Source organism: Squalius cephalus (genome assembly GCF_949319135.1).
Source record: "Squalius cephalus genome assembly, chromosome: 9".
Taxonomy (NCBI): domain Eukaryota; kingdom Metazoa; phylum Chordata; class Actinopteri; order Cypriniformes; family Leuciscidae; genus Squalius; species Squalius cephalus.
The window spans coordinates 5,283,680-5,299,912 of NC_137130.1; the positions used below are offsets into that span (position 1 = coordinate 5,283,680).

A 16,233-nucleotide genomic window follows, 5' to 3' on the forward strand; every position below is an offset into this window, starting at 1 on the left:
GGAAATGGGCTTGAATTAGCTCTTTGCCAGACTACTTGCAGAGCAAATCTAAATTTGCCAGAAGTTGTCTGGGTTTTCCCAGGCTAAATTTAACCTAGAACTGTTACACATGGACACCTTAAAATAAAGTGTAACCCAATATTACACAAAACAAATAATAACAAGAAAAATAAATAAACAATATAACACACATAACAATATGGTCTATCTCTTTCACTCTCGCTAACGTTACAACAGGAAAGTTTACATTTACACAAAAACAATAACAAGGAAAATAAATACACAATATAACAAAATTCAATCATTTATAGATAAGGAAAAAAAAAGAAAAAAATATATATATAGTGATTCCAGTGAATTCTTTGCAATTTAACTGTTTGCAGTTCAGCATAATTACACACACACACAAAAATCACCACAGAATTTCTGTACAAAAATGTTGAGCATAACAATAGGCTAAACTAATTTGCCGAGTATCCAGAGCTGGAATCTAGACTAAGTTGAAGCTCAAAATATATAAATATATATCATTTGATGGAATTTTTTGTATAATTCCTAATCAGGTTCTTTATTGACACAAACGGTTCCTTATAGTGGAAAACCAAGCCAAAACTTCATGCAAAGTGAAACAGTGATTTCTATAGCAAGGACTGGTCATGCATTACGCCACTCCTTTGGTTTTATGGTGGGTTAATGATGCAGTAATCTTGTGCACAGACACACAGGTGATTTCCGCATGCATTCTTCAGGAGCGGAGAGAGGTCAAAGTTTGAACAGCAGAGTTATAGTTCCACCAGTGTGAAGATGAAGGACCCGCTGAGCAGCTGTACTGTGAGTCCAGACCTGTTTCATTCTGTGTGTTAACTCTTACTAATGTGTTCAACTACTAACTTGATATCTGCTGTAGAAAGTAATAGTGTAAAGATGAGGTGGTCAATGTTGATCGAGGACATCTCTATATAAAACACACTTCTGTTCACTTTTACATTCGGAAGAATTGCTTATTATTAACTAGAAGAGTCACGTTTGTCAAGGCTTTGCTGTTAACCTGAAAGCTTGAACTTTTTAAGCTTTTTTATTATAACTTGAAAAAGTTTTTAAAATCCTCTAAGTTTGAAAGGGTAGACAGAGAGACAAGAAAGACTTTTTAGCTGTGAGAGGCAGTTTCGGAGATGTTAGTGGTTGCTAGGGAGTTCTGTCTGGTTACTAGGTTGTTTTGGTTCCAAGTGATTTGCCAGGATGTTGCTAAGCAGTTATTGGGTGGTTGCTAGGGCATTGCAGTTCTCTTGAACATTATAGTGTTAGACAGTTTTTGGTAATTAAAATAATGCTAAAATGAAATATAAATATTCAATTAAAAGTAAAAATGTTGCCAACTAACTGAAATAAAATAAGTCTGTGTAAGTACTAAAATTACTAAAACTATATATATATATAAATATTTTTTAAGAAAAAAAACAAAAACACTTAAATAAGTACTCAAAGTTTTGATAGATAGATAGATAGATAGATAGATAGATAGATAGATAGATAGATAGATAGATAGATAGATAGATAGATAGATAGATAGATAGATAGATAGATAGATAGATAGATAGATAGATAGATAGATAGATAGATAGATAATCTCGTGGTTTACTGCTTCATTAAACTGTATGATTTGTTTCAGTATAATCTGCTGTATCAGGACCTGAAGAGAATCTCTAAGAATGGCGAGTATTTCTGCAAAGAGCTCTTGGCCGTGTTTCAGCAAAGGTAATATACGAACTCTGCTCTCTTCTAGCAAGTTTATTGTAGTGCTTGACCTCTAAGACTAGATTGCATATACTCGACTTTCCATTCTCAGGAGAAGAAAATGAGATGGAAAAGAATATGATAGTTCTCCTGAAAATGTGCTTAGAAAAAAGTTCAGGGCAGAATCTCCAATACAACTGACACGGCTTTCTTTGAATTTAGATCTGAACTGGAGATCAACTACTCAAAAGGACTTCAGAAAATCGCAGGGAAACTCCTTAAAGTCTCGAAAGAGATGAGCGACAAGTGAGTGAGCACGTCTCCATCAAAGCCTGAGTTACTGTGTGATTTAGGAATCACTTCACATGAATAGGGTACAAAACAGGGCAGAATTAAATTTACTCTTTAAAACCTTGATTTGTGTGATTTTTATAAATATATTAAAACATGTAAACTAAGTAAAATAAGAAAAATCTAAAATAAATAAAATATGTTTTAATTTATAAATATACAGTAAAATAAATACATAAATGTAATAATTTTAGCAATAAATATTAAAGGATGAAAGCTAAGTAGATAAAATATTGATTTTTTTTTTATAAAAAATGGATAAAAAACGAGATTTATAAGGGCAGTTTCCCGGACAGAGATTAAGCCTAGTCCTGGCCTAAATTGCCCTTTAAACCAGATTAACAGAAATCTGCTTTCCCTGTCATGGTTTTAAATATCCCTAGACTCATAGTTTAATAAACTGATTTCCTGGAGGAAGACTAGAGCTACTCCAGGACTAAATTTAATCTTAAATTAAACCTACCAGTATATATATATATATACATATGTGTGTGTGTGTGCAGTTTTACTTGGCTGTTTGCTTTAAAAGAGTTTTCTCTTGTTCAGTTTTTTTTTTTATTGTATTTTTTTTTATTGCAGTCGTTTTCTGCTGTCAATGTTTTCCTTGGATTTGCTTCTCAGTACCATGCAATTTTAAGATTTTCTTGGTTCATTCATGCTAATTCAGATTAGCACAGTTGGTTTTAAATTAATCCGTTTTTGTTTTTTTTACTCTAGTCCACTGTAGCCAGTTGCATAAACTGTTAAGACTAGTCTTACAAGTTAGTCATCCAATTTTATTCTTTAAAACTGTTAATAACTTTTTAAAGTCAGTAACATAAAAACATAGATTGGTCTAATTTGACACCGAACAGTAAGATTGATTACCCCTAACTAACTTCTAGTTGATCATACTAGTTCTTAAGACACAGTCTTAACATAATGGCTATGTTTATGCAACTGGCTAGTAATCTGTACTTAGTCTGTTTCAGAAAGACATTTTTAAAGACACGATTACCTACCTATTCCTATTCAAGATAATCTATTCTAGATTAATGCCTACTCCTGGAAACCACCCCATAGTTTATGAATTGTTGCTGTTCATGTCAAGAGTTTAGACTTTTTTTGCAGTGTAATGTATCTTGCATCAGCAGTGCAGGTTAATATTTGATGCTCATTGACAGTTTTTCCTCTTCAAAGCTCCACATATCGTGCGTGGTCCTTCATATCAGATGAAATGTACGCCTCAGCAGATGCTCACCGGTATGAAGCTACGCTGGATGATACGCTCTTTTTATTATTCATGCGAGTTGCTGTTGTGTATTTACCTTGGGCTTATTCTTTCAGCATACTGGGAAATGCTCTCAACCAAGATGCTATTCAGAAAATCCGTCAAATCCTAGATGAACACGGCAAAAGAAAAAGACCGGTATATCACTTCACGTTTATGCAACATATGCATATATTCACATTAGGATTTACAGAAGCATGTTTACATTAAGTCTTGTTTGTACACAGCTTGACAATGCCGTTGAAAAATCAGGAAAGCTTGTTCTTACAAACTGGAGTGAGCAAATTAAGGTAAGAAAATACTTATAGAAGTGTGTTTTCTAATTCTGAGGAATCAAATCAAATGAACCCAATATTAAAAAAGGAATTTTGCCATGAGGAGAATACGTTTTGAACAGAAATGTCTGTTTCTACAGCTGAAGAAGAAGCTGATTGGGTTGACTAGAGAACATGAAGCTCTCTTCAGCTTCGTGGAGAAAAATAAGCAAATCAGCACAGAGAAAGAAAAGCAGAAGGTATTTGTGATTGCTCACTGACAGGGAAAAAATAGGTTAACACAACTATTTTTGTGATATTATGTATTCGTTTTTGTCCAGATGTTTAACAGATTGACTAAATCAGCAGAGCTTCAGGCCAGAGTTGATGAGGAATATTTCAACACCAACATGGAGGGTCACCACATCCGTCTGAGGCTGGAGAACACACTGAAAACCTGCTACCAGGTTCAGGCTGTTTTACACATCCTGATATTTATGTATTGTCTTGGAAGCCATTGCATTTTGACTGATTCAGTGCTGCATTTCAGATCGTCCAGGAGCTTGAGAAGCAGAGAATAGAGACTCTATCCGACACCTTAAACAAGTACAGCCTCTTCATGACTGTATACGCACAGACCGTCATTCACGTGAGCACTGCCTTTGAATTCATGAGTGTGAATATGAATCGAAATGACCACGAACTGGATTCAGTACTGTTCAATACTTTAAAAAAACATTTCATTTACTATTGCCACACAGTAACACAACATTCTATAATTTATAGTTATGTATTTATATTATATACTTTAATATTTTGTAAAAAAAAAAAAAAAAAAAAAAAAAATTATATATAAAAAAATATATATATAAATTTGTCTACATATTAAATAGAGTAAATTAAAGTATTCTGGGAAATTAACCTGCTTCTGTTCCATGGTGTTATATCAGTTAAAAGTTAATTCAATAGATACCATTTATGTGCATTATAACACTTTACAATAAGGTTTCATTCGTTAACATTAGTTAACATGAACTAACAATGAAAATTACGTCTAAAGCATTTATTATGTTAATTAATGTTAATACGTTAACTAATGTTAACTAATGGGACCTTAACGTAAAGTGTTACCATTTAATGTATATATTACATAAATGTAACTTTACACATACACACACACATTTTTATGTGTGTGTGTATATATATATATATATATATATATATATATATATATATATATATATATATATATATTATATATATATATATAAAATGGAATTATGTCCTTGTTTAGATTTCTCTTGAGGTGGTTAAACTGACTTTTAAGTCTTTTTTTTGGTGGCAGAGTCACAAACAGATCGAGCAGGCCGTACAGAGGGTTGATGTGGAGAAAGACATTCAATCACTGGTCGAGGATGTTGGCGCTACAGCGGACGAGAACAAAGCTGAATTTCTCATGGCTGACTACTTTGTAAGTCTTTGAGTTTACAGCACAAACTCATGTGGAAGGAATTTAAATGAAATGGCTTGTTTTGTGTGTGTGTGTGTGTGTGTGTGTGTGTGTGTGTGTGTGTGTGTGTGTGTGTGTGTGTGTGTAGGAGGAAGAAGGAAAAACAGTGATGGGAAAAGATAGAAGGAGAGATGGCATCAGGACTAAGCTTCAGCGTCTAGAGGACTGCATCACAAAAGCTAAAAGCGACAGAGAAGGTTTGGATCTTGTAGGCTGGGATTTTTTTCTTGGCTAAGGGGGGGGGGGGGGGGGGCTTAACAACTCAGAGGGGGTGCTAAAATAATTTAAAAGTGACCTTCAATATCCTGCATTTCATTTATTTATTTTTCCATTTTACCTTAAAACTATAAATTCACAAGGTCACATTTTAAAGTGAAGAGTTATTAAGCACGTTTTCAATTTCGCTGAACATCTTTATTATCACCTTATCAGCTCTTTGAATTATGAAACCTGCTGGCTGACATTCCCACCCACTGACCAGAAGAGTTAATGAAGGCTTTAAAACTGCAGTGAGTGAACCAATGCGTTTGTGTTTTAAACACGTGAACAGAATGGAAAAGAGCGCAGGGTGTCGAGTTGAACTTTTAACTTGACGTGGCGTTTTAAAACATGGCATGAGAAACTGAAGAAGCAGACAAGGCACAACGATCAAAGAGACGTCTATTAACGTATTATTTTTAGATTGAAAAGAAAAACCTTTTCTTTTTTTCATCACCACTTAGCTGGGGCAAACAAAGTGCAAGAATTTAAATTAAAATTCATATTATTTTGCGTTTATAATGTGAGTGAATCTTCTGTTAAGCCACCGAAGTAGCAGATTACAAGAGGACGATACGTCTGTTATAAACTAATCTGAGATGTATCTGGAGTCCGCTGTCTTTTGCTTCATATTTAATAGCGCTCCATTAGGATCGCTGCTAATGTGCTCTGTACCGGAGCGTGGCCTAATTGACTCCTCATATCAAGACCATTGTTTGTATAGGGACATTAAAACATTTATTAAATTTTATTTTAGGTTTTTAAAGGGGTGGTTGAATATGATTTCACTATTCTAACTTTAGTTAGTGTGTAATGTTGCTGTTTGAGCATAAACAACATCTGCAAAGTTACAACGCTCAAAGTTCAAAGGGAGATATTTGCTTTTAAAGAAATCGCTTTTTAAGGACTACAGCAAACGGCTGGTAGAGACTACACCACATTCCTCCCGGGTTAATGACATCACCAACCCTACAATTTACATAAACCTCGCCCCCTGAACACGATTTATAGATTATCAAGACAGAATCCTGTGCCGGGAGCAGCAGCTCATTTGCATTTAAAGAGATAGACACAAAAACGGTGCGTTTTTTTGCTCGCCCTCAAAAAGTGACAACTTTAACATGCTATATAAAAATATCAAATATCAAAAAAAATATTTTGAGCTAAAACTTCACATTCACACTCTGGGGACATCAAAGACTTACTTTACATCTTGTGAAAAGGGCATTATACCACCCCTTTAATTATTTTTTATTAAAGGTTTCAGTTAAGAGCTTGATGTATGGTTAGTAATGGATAGTTCACCAAAAAATGTAAATCTTGTCATTAATTACTCACCCTCATTTTCGTTCATCTTCAGAACACAAATTAAGATATTTTTTAATGAAATCTGAGAGATTTCTGTCCCTCCATTGACAGCTACGAAACTTTGACGCTTCAAAAAGTTAATAAAGAGATCGTAAAACTAATCCATATGAATTTAACGGTTTAGTCCAAATTTTCTGAAGAGACTCGATTGCTTTATATGATGAACAGATTTAATTTAGGCTTTTATTCACATATAAACATTAAACAGCGAACATAAACAGAAGCTCAACCGAACCTGCGTAACACGAGAACGAACCTCATTGGTTTTTGCTGAAGCTACTACTTTAGAAGAGGACATCTGGGGGAATTGAATTTTAAAAAAGTGTGATATGACCCCTTTAAATAGAACTGGTTTATTCCTCAGAGATCTTATTAGGTGGTTCTGTCCTGTTATATTGTTCACATTATATGACATCTAGCTCAACGCTGACACAAATCTGGTTTTCAGGTTTAGAGAAAATGGTGAAAGTATACACAGAACAACCAAACTTCTCAAATAAAAAAACCCTGGAGGAAACAGAACAGTTACTGGACGAGGTGAGATGTCACATTTCATTCCAATGTTCTGCTAAATTTCAAGTATTTGCTTTACTTAAATTTTTTTCAAAAAACAGGTTAATGAAATTTTCATTCAGACTTTTTGACCCCACTGTGTTCAAATATTGTATTAAAAAATTATTCAACAAAAAGGTTTTAACAAAAAATAAATACTGACTGATCTCTCTCGGTAGGCCATCCTCAAACTGGACCTTTTAGAGGCGACGCACTGCAAACTGACTCACAGTCTGGCGGAGTTAGAGGGAAAACCCAAATCAAGACATCGATTCAGTGACAGCATCACTAAATGGAAAGAAAGGGTGAGTTTTACACATCCTATCCTGAACACCACCTGTTCAGTTCTAGAAGCGTTATTTCGTTTGTTGAAATAAAATTGACGTTAATGATACACTATGTAACTTTTGGCCCTCTAGCGGTTAAAAAACAAAACTGCAAGCATTTTGCGGAAGAACATTGTTTTGGTTGAGTTTTAGCTCTGAATTTTTCTCATAGCTTAAAAAAAGAGAGAGAGATTATTCCACTGCTTATAAAACAACCAGTGTAGATGGAAAGGATCTCAAGCTGACTAGCTAAAGACATTACTGTAGCTTTACCCATTAATAGACATGATACTCCCTTGAAAATGAATTCCAGCACATCGCTACAACAACTATAATGTAATAACTTTCACAAAAGATAATGCTTTACAATTACCTCTATTTACAAATAACTATGTTAGAGAGCTACATATGGCAATTTATCTGTTCAATGAAATGCAACTCACCTGTTGAGTAATAAAAACGCCACCATCTCCGCATCGATTTTACATTTCAGATCTCTCAGTTCTCGCCTTCTCCGAACAGCCCAATAATATCCAACGAGCTCTGTCGCGTTTCTCTGTCAACCTTTCTCGCTTGTTGTGACAACTAACCTATGGCACTCCAATACTATTAACGCAACAAAGTAGCCTATACATATTTAAAAGTAATATTGTTTGTTTGTAATTAGTATAATCACTATCTGATAGTTGATAGAGACCCAACTTCGAGGGAGGACCCGATTTGTCATGACTGGAGCAACTTTTCTCTATTTATGGACATGATGAGACAAGCACTGGCGGGTGACGCAAGTACACAATTTCCCGAGAAACCCATCCCGTCAGGTCTAAAATAAAAACACTTTCAATAGACTTACCATTGTGAATCTGGGTAAGACAAAAACACGTTTAGGAAGAAGGATTGATAATGTATTGACTCAAATAAGTTACATAGTGTACCTTATATATATAAAAAGTTTTAGTTAGTTGCCAAGAAAACTTTTCCCATTTTCATTTAGTTTAACTTGATGTACTAAAATAACTAAAACGGAAAAATAAAAACTATATAGATAAAAAAACTTGACAAAACACTACACAATAACTATAACTTGACCTGAAATTAAAAATGATTAAATTATAATAAGATCTCTATGATAACAAAATACCACTGAATTTTAGTAAAACTATTATTAGCATGCATTTCAAGTGCATAGTCTGTGTAGGTACTGCAGGGGGATGCATAAATAGAATTTAAAAAAAATTTTTTAAATATGGTTATTTTGTTTTATATATATATATATATAGATTTAAACTCTTAAATCATCCTTGGCTGATTCTGATTCATGAAATAGCTCCATTAAACATGCAAGTCTTGATGAATCCAGGACATGGAAAGCAATATAAACACAAGTGGGTTAACTGAGAAAATAGGCCAACTCTAGTTTAGCATCATATTTTGTTTGTGCTGTTGCTTTCAAACAGCCTACACTTTGTTAACTGTAATATATACGTTTTCCCAAGGCTGCAGGGTGGAGAAAGACAGTATCACAATTTTTAGAAACAAGGTTTAGCTAAAAATCACCCATATGTTTCTTGAGTTTTTAAATTCTATCTCGGGTTTTGCTCCAGGACTGCGAGCACAGCGTAGTGCAACTTTCCCGACCTATGAGGATCAAAAAGACTCCGTTCAGATCCCGGCAGTCCATGAGGACCAATAAGAGTGCGCTGACCAACCAAAGCCCTGATAGGACAAGCAACGAGCCCTCGAATGAGACGACCAAAGTCGATGATCAACAGAGCGGTCCGGTTAATGGATGCGTGACTGAAGCTGAAGAGGATAAAGGTGAACAGCGAACCACATGTGTTTATCTTCCCTTCCATTCAAGGGTTTTCTTAACACACAAACTGATTTATTAAGCAGGTGCAGAACTCTGCTCAGTCGGCAGATGCAAGGCTTTATACAGCTTTACGTCAGAGAGAGAGGACGAGTTAAACATTACTGAAGGTAATATGGTAGTTCATCTTAATACATCATCCCTCAGCACATGCTTTCTGTTGACTCTCCCTCTTCAATCTGGCAGGAGACGTACTGGACATCTTTCAGAAGGACGACACGGGCTGGTGGTTCGGTGAGCTGAACGGACAGAGAGGACATTTCCCTTCCACGTACGTCGAAGAGCTGCCTGTTTTTACTGCGATGAAGTCATCTGAAGCTTAGCTTCAAAAGAGCATGTGAAAGAAAAAGGTCACTGACCTCGGTGCCACTGAATTATGATTCATTCATGCTGTAGAGTTAAACAGACTTTAAACTAATTACTTTCCCATGACCTTTCCATGTGATTACAGGAAAAAGGACTTTTGAAAATCATTCAAATGAATCATTTCAACAGATTCACTGACTCCAAAGTACAATTTACTCATAAATCATACATTACTACAGCTTGTGTGTAGTGTTACGGTGCACAAGAGCAATATCTAGCCGATTAAATATTTTAGAGCAGTTTATTTGCTACAAAAATTCCTATAAAGTTTGGAAAGGCTTTTTATTTATTATAAAAGGTCATGTTTTCAAGTTTTTCATGACCATGGGAAGCCTTTCAATGAAATACAAGTGTGTGGCTATAAAACATTTCATCAAAATGTATTGTATTGTGGAAAAATATAGAGATTTTATTTGCACAGTAATAAACCACTAAATGCAAATGGTTTAGAACTTCTTGTCACTGTAGTATAAAACTAAATTAAGACATTTCAAAGCACTTTTTTAAAAACTTTGTTTATTGCTAAAATTACAAATCAATAAATGAATGTACAAAAGATTGAAAGGTAAATAAAAGCTCAATATGTTTAGTAATGATATCTACAAATATGGTCTCTGACCGCTTCAAATGGATCTGAAATGAACAGTTAGCTACGGTTCATCAGTCAGGCCATCTTTGCACCACTGTGAAGCGCCACAAACTCTCTCCGGACATTAGCGAGGAAGGCCGAAAAGTTGTTGGTCTCCTGCAGTCTGTGTTCTAGATGTGCCATTTTCTCCAGTGGAGGGTCACAAGAGATGACTGAAGAGGGGGGAATATAATCACGGTATTCAGTGCTTAGTTTTGTCTGTCATACACTAACGTTTAAAAAGATAGGACTCAGTAGGATTTAATTATTTATTTATTTTTTTAATAATAATAATCTTTTACTCAGCAAGGACGCATTAAATTGATCAAAATTGACGGTAAAGACATTTACAATGTTAAAAAAGATTTATATTTAAAAAAGATTTATATTTAAAATCGGTTGCCACAAAAATGTTAAGCAACACAACTGTTTTCAACTCTGATAATCAGAAATGTTTCTTGAGCAGCAAATCATCATATCAGAATGATTTCTGAAGGATCATGTGATACTGAAGACTGGAGTAATGATGCTGAAAATCAGCTTTGCATCACAGGAATAAATAACATTAATATATATTCAAATAGAAAAAAGTTATTTTAAATTGTGCTAATATTTCACAATATATACAGTTTTCAATGTGTTTTCATCTAATAAATGCAGCCTTGGTGAGCATGAGAGACTTCTTTCAAAAACTTTCTTTTAAAACCTTGTAAATTTAAAAGTAGAAATTTTATTTATGCAATAATAATAATAATATTTTATCAGTATAAACCAATGCTGGGACATAATCACATGCAGGAGGAAAATCAGGTTTAATTTAAGCCAAAAAAAAAAAAAAAAAATCAAGGATAAAAAACGACCAGAAGACGAATACTTACTGTGGTAAACGCCCTCTGCATCGAGCTGGAGGAGGAACGTATGGACCATGTCTGGATCTTTACGACTGATGTTCCTGAAGACGAACTGCAGCTTCTCACCTGCAAATCAACAGATGTTGGTGATACACCATCAAAACTTTTGCAGTTATTAAAAATACTTTTAATTTTTCTCACAAATTATAAAATCAACAACAAAAATTTTAGTGAAAAAGCTCAATTTAAAATGGGAAATTTTTATTAGTGATTTATAAATAGTGATAAATGTTTTTCAAAATCCTAAAACTTTGTTCATTTCCAGGTTTGAATCAGGCTTTTGAACCTTACTCTATTTGCATGACGTATTTAACACATAATGAAAGAAAAAACACCAACTTCATACTTCAATCATACGCTGTAGTTTAGCACAAAGACTTTACCTTGGATTTTTCTGATCTCAAGACTGAGGTGTTTCTGAAAGACGTCTTTACACTTGTTCAGCTTCTTCAGTCTGTCCTTGTTGGCTTTGTTTTGTGACTGAATCACTATAAAAATGTATAAAACAAGCATTAAGGACATCAGAAATAATAAAGTCTGTTGTGACTGTCATCTAACAGTCACGTGCAGGAAATGAAGACATTTATAAACAAATAGAGCTCATATCTATTAGTTTTACTGGGCATACAACATGCATTTCATTCAATTATATTCTTAGCAAATGATTCACAAAAGATTATTTGGTGGAATGTTTCAGGAAGTGTTCATGAATCACTCATCTGTAACTGATAACTATCTCTCCACCTCCTTTATTTTAAGTGTAAACCATTAAGGCCAGGACACACCATGCCAACATTAAGCGTCGCCATATAAATTGTCTCTGGCGTCGCTCAGCTTAGTTTTTTTGGGTTGAATCGGCATCGGGCCGTCTGTGAAAGAGTGAACTCTGATTGGCTGTTCAGCTTAGAGAACGAGTCAGGGCACGGCAATAAAAGTGAAAGTGATGAAAGGGGGCAAAGAAGTCAAGACAGAACAGACAGAAGGCAGTTATAAATGTATGTTTTCTTACCTGAGCATTTGAATGCACAAATATTTTCATAATAACATGAGCCGACTACCTTGATTGATTGGCGTGATTGATATTCAAAATGGTAAGCAAGCGCTGCTTTGTTTACTGTTTGTGTATCTGCGGTCCTAGTTTTTGTTTCACTTTCTGAATGATGAAAACAGACTATTAATACCAATTGATTCCTGCTGATATAGACTGATATTAAAGGAGAACTCCGGTCAATTTTAACATTGAGCTCATTTTTTTGTACATTTGGAGTGCTGTCAATACAGAGAACAACGACAAAAATCGGTGTTGCCTACACCGTGTTATCCTCTTTTTAAAATTTGCACCCTGTTGACTTCAATGGGGCAAGTTTTAAACCTGCTTTTAGCCTCTTAACATCCTTGATGTGTCATTACAAGTGCACAGGTCATGTGAGTGATTCTTTCAGAGTGAACACGAGTCAATTTGACTGCAGTAGATGTGAAAGATATGGATAAAAATGATGTTTATTCAGCCAGCGCACATACCTGTATTTACATCCTGTTTTCGGTCGAAATCCATAGTAATCGATTGTCAAGTTCACGCGCATGATCATAGGTACTAAACCAATGCGCGTGAACTCGACAATCGATTACTATGGACTTTGACCGAAAACAGGATGTAAATACAGGTATGAGCGCTGGCTAAATAAATATCATTTTTATTCATATCTTTCACATCTACTGCAGTCAGATTCACCGTGTTCACTCTGAAGGAATCACTCACATGACCTGTGCACTTGTAATGACACATCAAGGATGTTAAGAGGCTAAAAGCTGGTTTAAAACTTGCCCCATTGAAGTCAACAGGGTGCAAATTTTAAAAAGAGGATAACACGGTGTAGGCAACACCGATTTTTGTCGTTGTTCTCTGTATTGACAGCACTCCAAATGTACAAAAAAATGAGCTCAATGTTAAAATTGACCGGAGTTCTCCTTTAACTTACACGCAGGCACACAACGCATGTGCTAGTTGAGAGTCACCTTTGGTCCTTTTGGTGTTCAAGCGCAGCATTTTGTGTGTTCAAGCACAGTCAGCTTTCATCGCCGCTAGTTCTTTGACGTCAGCTTGGTGTGTCCCGAGCTTTACACATCAACATAAAGACTATGACAGTGCATGAGAGGAAAGAGAGGCCTACACACATTCCCTGTTTCTGGCCTGATCCTTCTTGAGCTTCTCAATTCTCTGAAATAAGAGTGCTTTGTGATGCTCCTTGTCCTCAATCTCCGACACAACCTCAAGCTGTTCAGCACTCTTTTCTTTCAGTAAAGATGTTTTCTCCTTCAAATCTAAAAAAAGTAACAATAGAGAAACATAATAGTGGTCAATCAACTGCTTATTGCAGATGGCACGTACTGTATATTAAAGTGTCAAACTGTTGTGCCAGTCAACATCTTACCTTGTTTGTAAGCATGTATCGTGTCAAACATGGTTTCATCCTCCTTGCATTTCTTAAAGCAAGTATCTGTGTAGGAAAAAATAAATACAAATCAACATTTATCAAATATATAAATATTTGATGTGTAAATGCTTAGTTTTATGATCAAAGCTCTGTAATTAATAATGAACCGAACAAATAATGCAATGCAATGCAATGATGACTGAGCGATGGACAAGTCTGTTGTATCGTGTTTGTTGCACACATTTTAAGACTTTTTTTTTTCTAAAAATGATGTATGTATAATCAAATAAACCTAAGTTGTTAACTAACAGTTTGTGAAATATTAAAACGTTTCAACAACATAAAAGTTATTCATATGTTTACTATAAAAAAATCATTAAAGATTTCACAGCAAAGACACAACCTGAAGGTGGATGTTTTTACAATTATACTAAAAGGCCTTTTAGTTGCTAAAAAACATACACTATCAATCAGACGACAGAAGGCATGTAGTAGATTGTGTGCAACAGGTTTTTCAGACAAGTTTAGATCATGTTGGTAATTTAGATACATTCATGTATAAAATATGATCTAGTATGCTTTAGGGTTAAAACCAACTAAATTGACACTCTTAATGCATGTTCTTGGTCTTGGTTCAGATTTCATCAGTGCTTTGCTTTTTATTCCAAATGTTGAATTGTGAATATCATGAGTTTACTTTTTATTTGTCTATTCATTTTTCAATTCTGTGAATCAGTCCATAAAAAACATCCATAAATACAGACATTACGGCCTGGTTTCACAGACAGGGCTTAGATTAAGTTCAAGTAGGACTTTTATATAGCTTTTATAAACATGCCTTAGAAAAAAAAAAAAAAAAACATTACTGGTGTGCATCTTGAGACAAAACAATGGCAGCCAGTGACATATTTTAAGATATGTCAGTGCAAGTTGCTTTCAGTTAAAACAGCTCAAACATGCAGTTTAGTCTGGGACTAGCGTAAGCCTTGTCTGTGTAACCAGCCACAAATAAATGCATCACAATATAATTGTTTTCGCCATACCACCCAGCCTACTTTTAATGTAGATGGATAACACTGCTAGATAATTAACATCCTGCACATCCAAACTCAAACCATGATGGCAAGCACAACACAATCCTGTGGATCTCTCACCCAAGACGGACTTCATGTACTGCCTGTGGTCCTGGCAGAGCTCCGCAGCCCTGTCATTGAGCACCTCTCCCATGGCCTGATCCAGAAGTTTGGTCCTGATCTCCTGCAGTCTGCTGTTGAACTGCTCCACTACATTATAGTCTCTGATGGATGCCATGCTGAGCTGCGAAATCATCCAAACAACACAAACACAATGACGGTTACTAGCAACGTTACTACCGCAGTCTGCTCACATTCAGGACATGTTCATTCCATACGACACCCTGTCGGTCTACAACAATATAATAATATATAATAATTCTATATAATATCAAATTAGCACACAATATGAAGATGTTATTGTTAGATATAAAACTTCAGTGCGATTCAATTTTCATATTTTTCCTTCATTTCTATGCGCTGAAACTTAGATGATATTGATTAAATGTTATTTTAATAGTCGCACAGTTCATTTAAATCACTTACCCGCTTTATGGAATGAAAATAAACACAAATTTATTTTTCTTGTTTTCAAAAATCGGCGCCTGGACCGTCAGTTACACCGGAAATGGCGTAACATAAACGCTACGTCATCATAACTACAAAATAGCGGCATTGAAATTACCTTTGTTGTTTGTTCCATGCTAACTGCTCATAGTGTACATAATTAACTCTAAAGTATGCATTTTATTTTCCCTTAAAATTATAGGTTTTTATTATTATATATCTTATCTGCGGTCGTTTATTTTCCCTTCATTCAGTCAAAGTCCCTTTGATTCAGTACAGTAGTAATGCTGCGCCATCTAGTGTAGTTTGAGCTCTACTGCACTAGGTGTGCTCTTTCTTTCATGTGAGACTTTCATTCCTAGTCTGAAGTAGCTTACATTTTAGCACATATTACATGTTTCTCATCAGGAACAGGAAACCAATACGCGTTTTGAGTAGGAAGTATAATTTTAATGTCTGACTGGCTTATAATTGCATTTGTGATCACAAATGGGCATATTAATTGTAACTAATTCTTTGCTCTGTTGATGAACATGTATAATCAAAAGTAGTGTATGAACACCTCCCTCTGGTGGACAGAGGATTTGCTGACCACAAATGTGTTTCGAGTAGAGATAAAATAATAATCAATTATTTATTGTAATATAAATGCAGTATTGTAGCCTATATTTTAGCAGTCTTATCTACCTACATGTAGCTAAATGCTAGAAATGTAAGTATGACTTATTTTCATTTGAAGATAATCATGCAAATCACCATA

General features: G+C 34.9%; 2 protein-coding genes across 3 annotated transcripts; one reads left to right on the forward strand and one right to left on the reverse strand.

The window, feature by feature from the left end:
- The first annotated feature begins 727 nt into the window (after positions 1-727).
- On the forward strand, positions 728-10,450 carry nostrin (nitric oxide synthase trafficking). Of its 2 annotated transcripts, none has more exons than XM_079882135.1 (16): positions 728-831; positions 1,670-1,755; positions 1,957-2,040; positions 3,265-3,327; positions 3,412-3,493; positions 3,583-3,645; positions 3,771-3,869; positions 3,951-4,076; positions 4,160-4,258; positions 4,955-5,080; positions 5,208-5,316; positions 7,194-7,282; positions 7,477-7,602; positions 9,228-9,441; positions 9,517-9,603; positions 9,680-10,450. In XM_079882135.1, the coding sequence occupies exons 1-16, from the start codon at positions 805-807 to the stop codon at positions 9,814-9,816; spliced, it is 1,617 nt and encodes a 538-aa protein (XP_079738261.1). In that variant the 5' UTR covers positions 728-804; the 3' UTR covers positions 9,817-10,450. The 2 variants fall into 2 exon arrangements, with proteins under 2 accessions (XP_079738261.1, XP_079738262.1); XM_079882136.1 differs by having other exon boundaries at positions 9,520-9,603.
- Positions 10,364-15,558, reverse strand: spc25 (SPC25 component of NDC80 kinetochore complex). The gene is made up of 7 exons (XM_079882137.1): positions 15,453-15,558; positions 14,988-15,150; positions 13,831-13,896; positions 13,574-13,720; positions 11,782-11,886; positions 11,366-11,464; positions 10,364-10,660 (listed from the first exon to the last, which is right to left on the reverse strand). Exons 2-7 carry the CDS (start codon positions 15,142-15,144, stop codon positions 10,524-10,526), a joined length of 711 nt encoding a protein of 236 aa, XP_079738263.1. The 5' UTR covers positions 15,145-15,150; positions 15,453-15,558; the 3' UTR covers positions 10,364-10,523.
- Between the last annotated feature and the right edge of the window lie 675 nt (positions 15,559-16,233).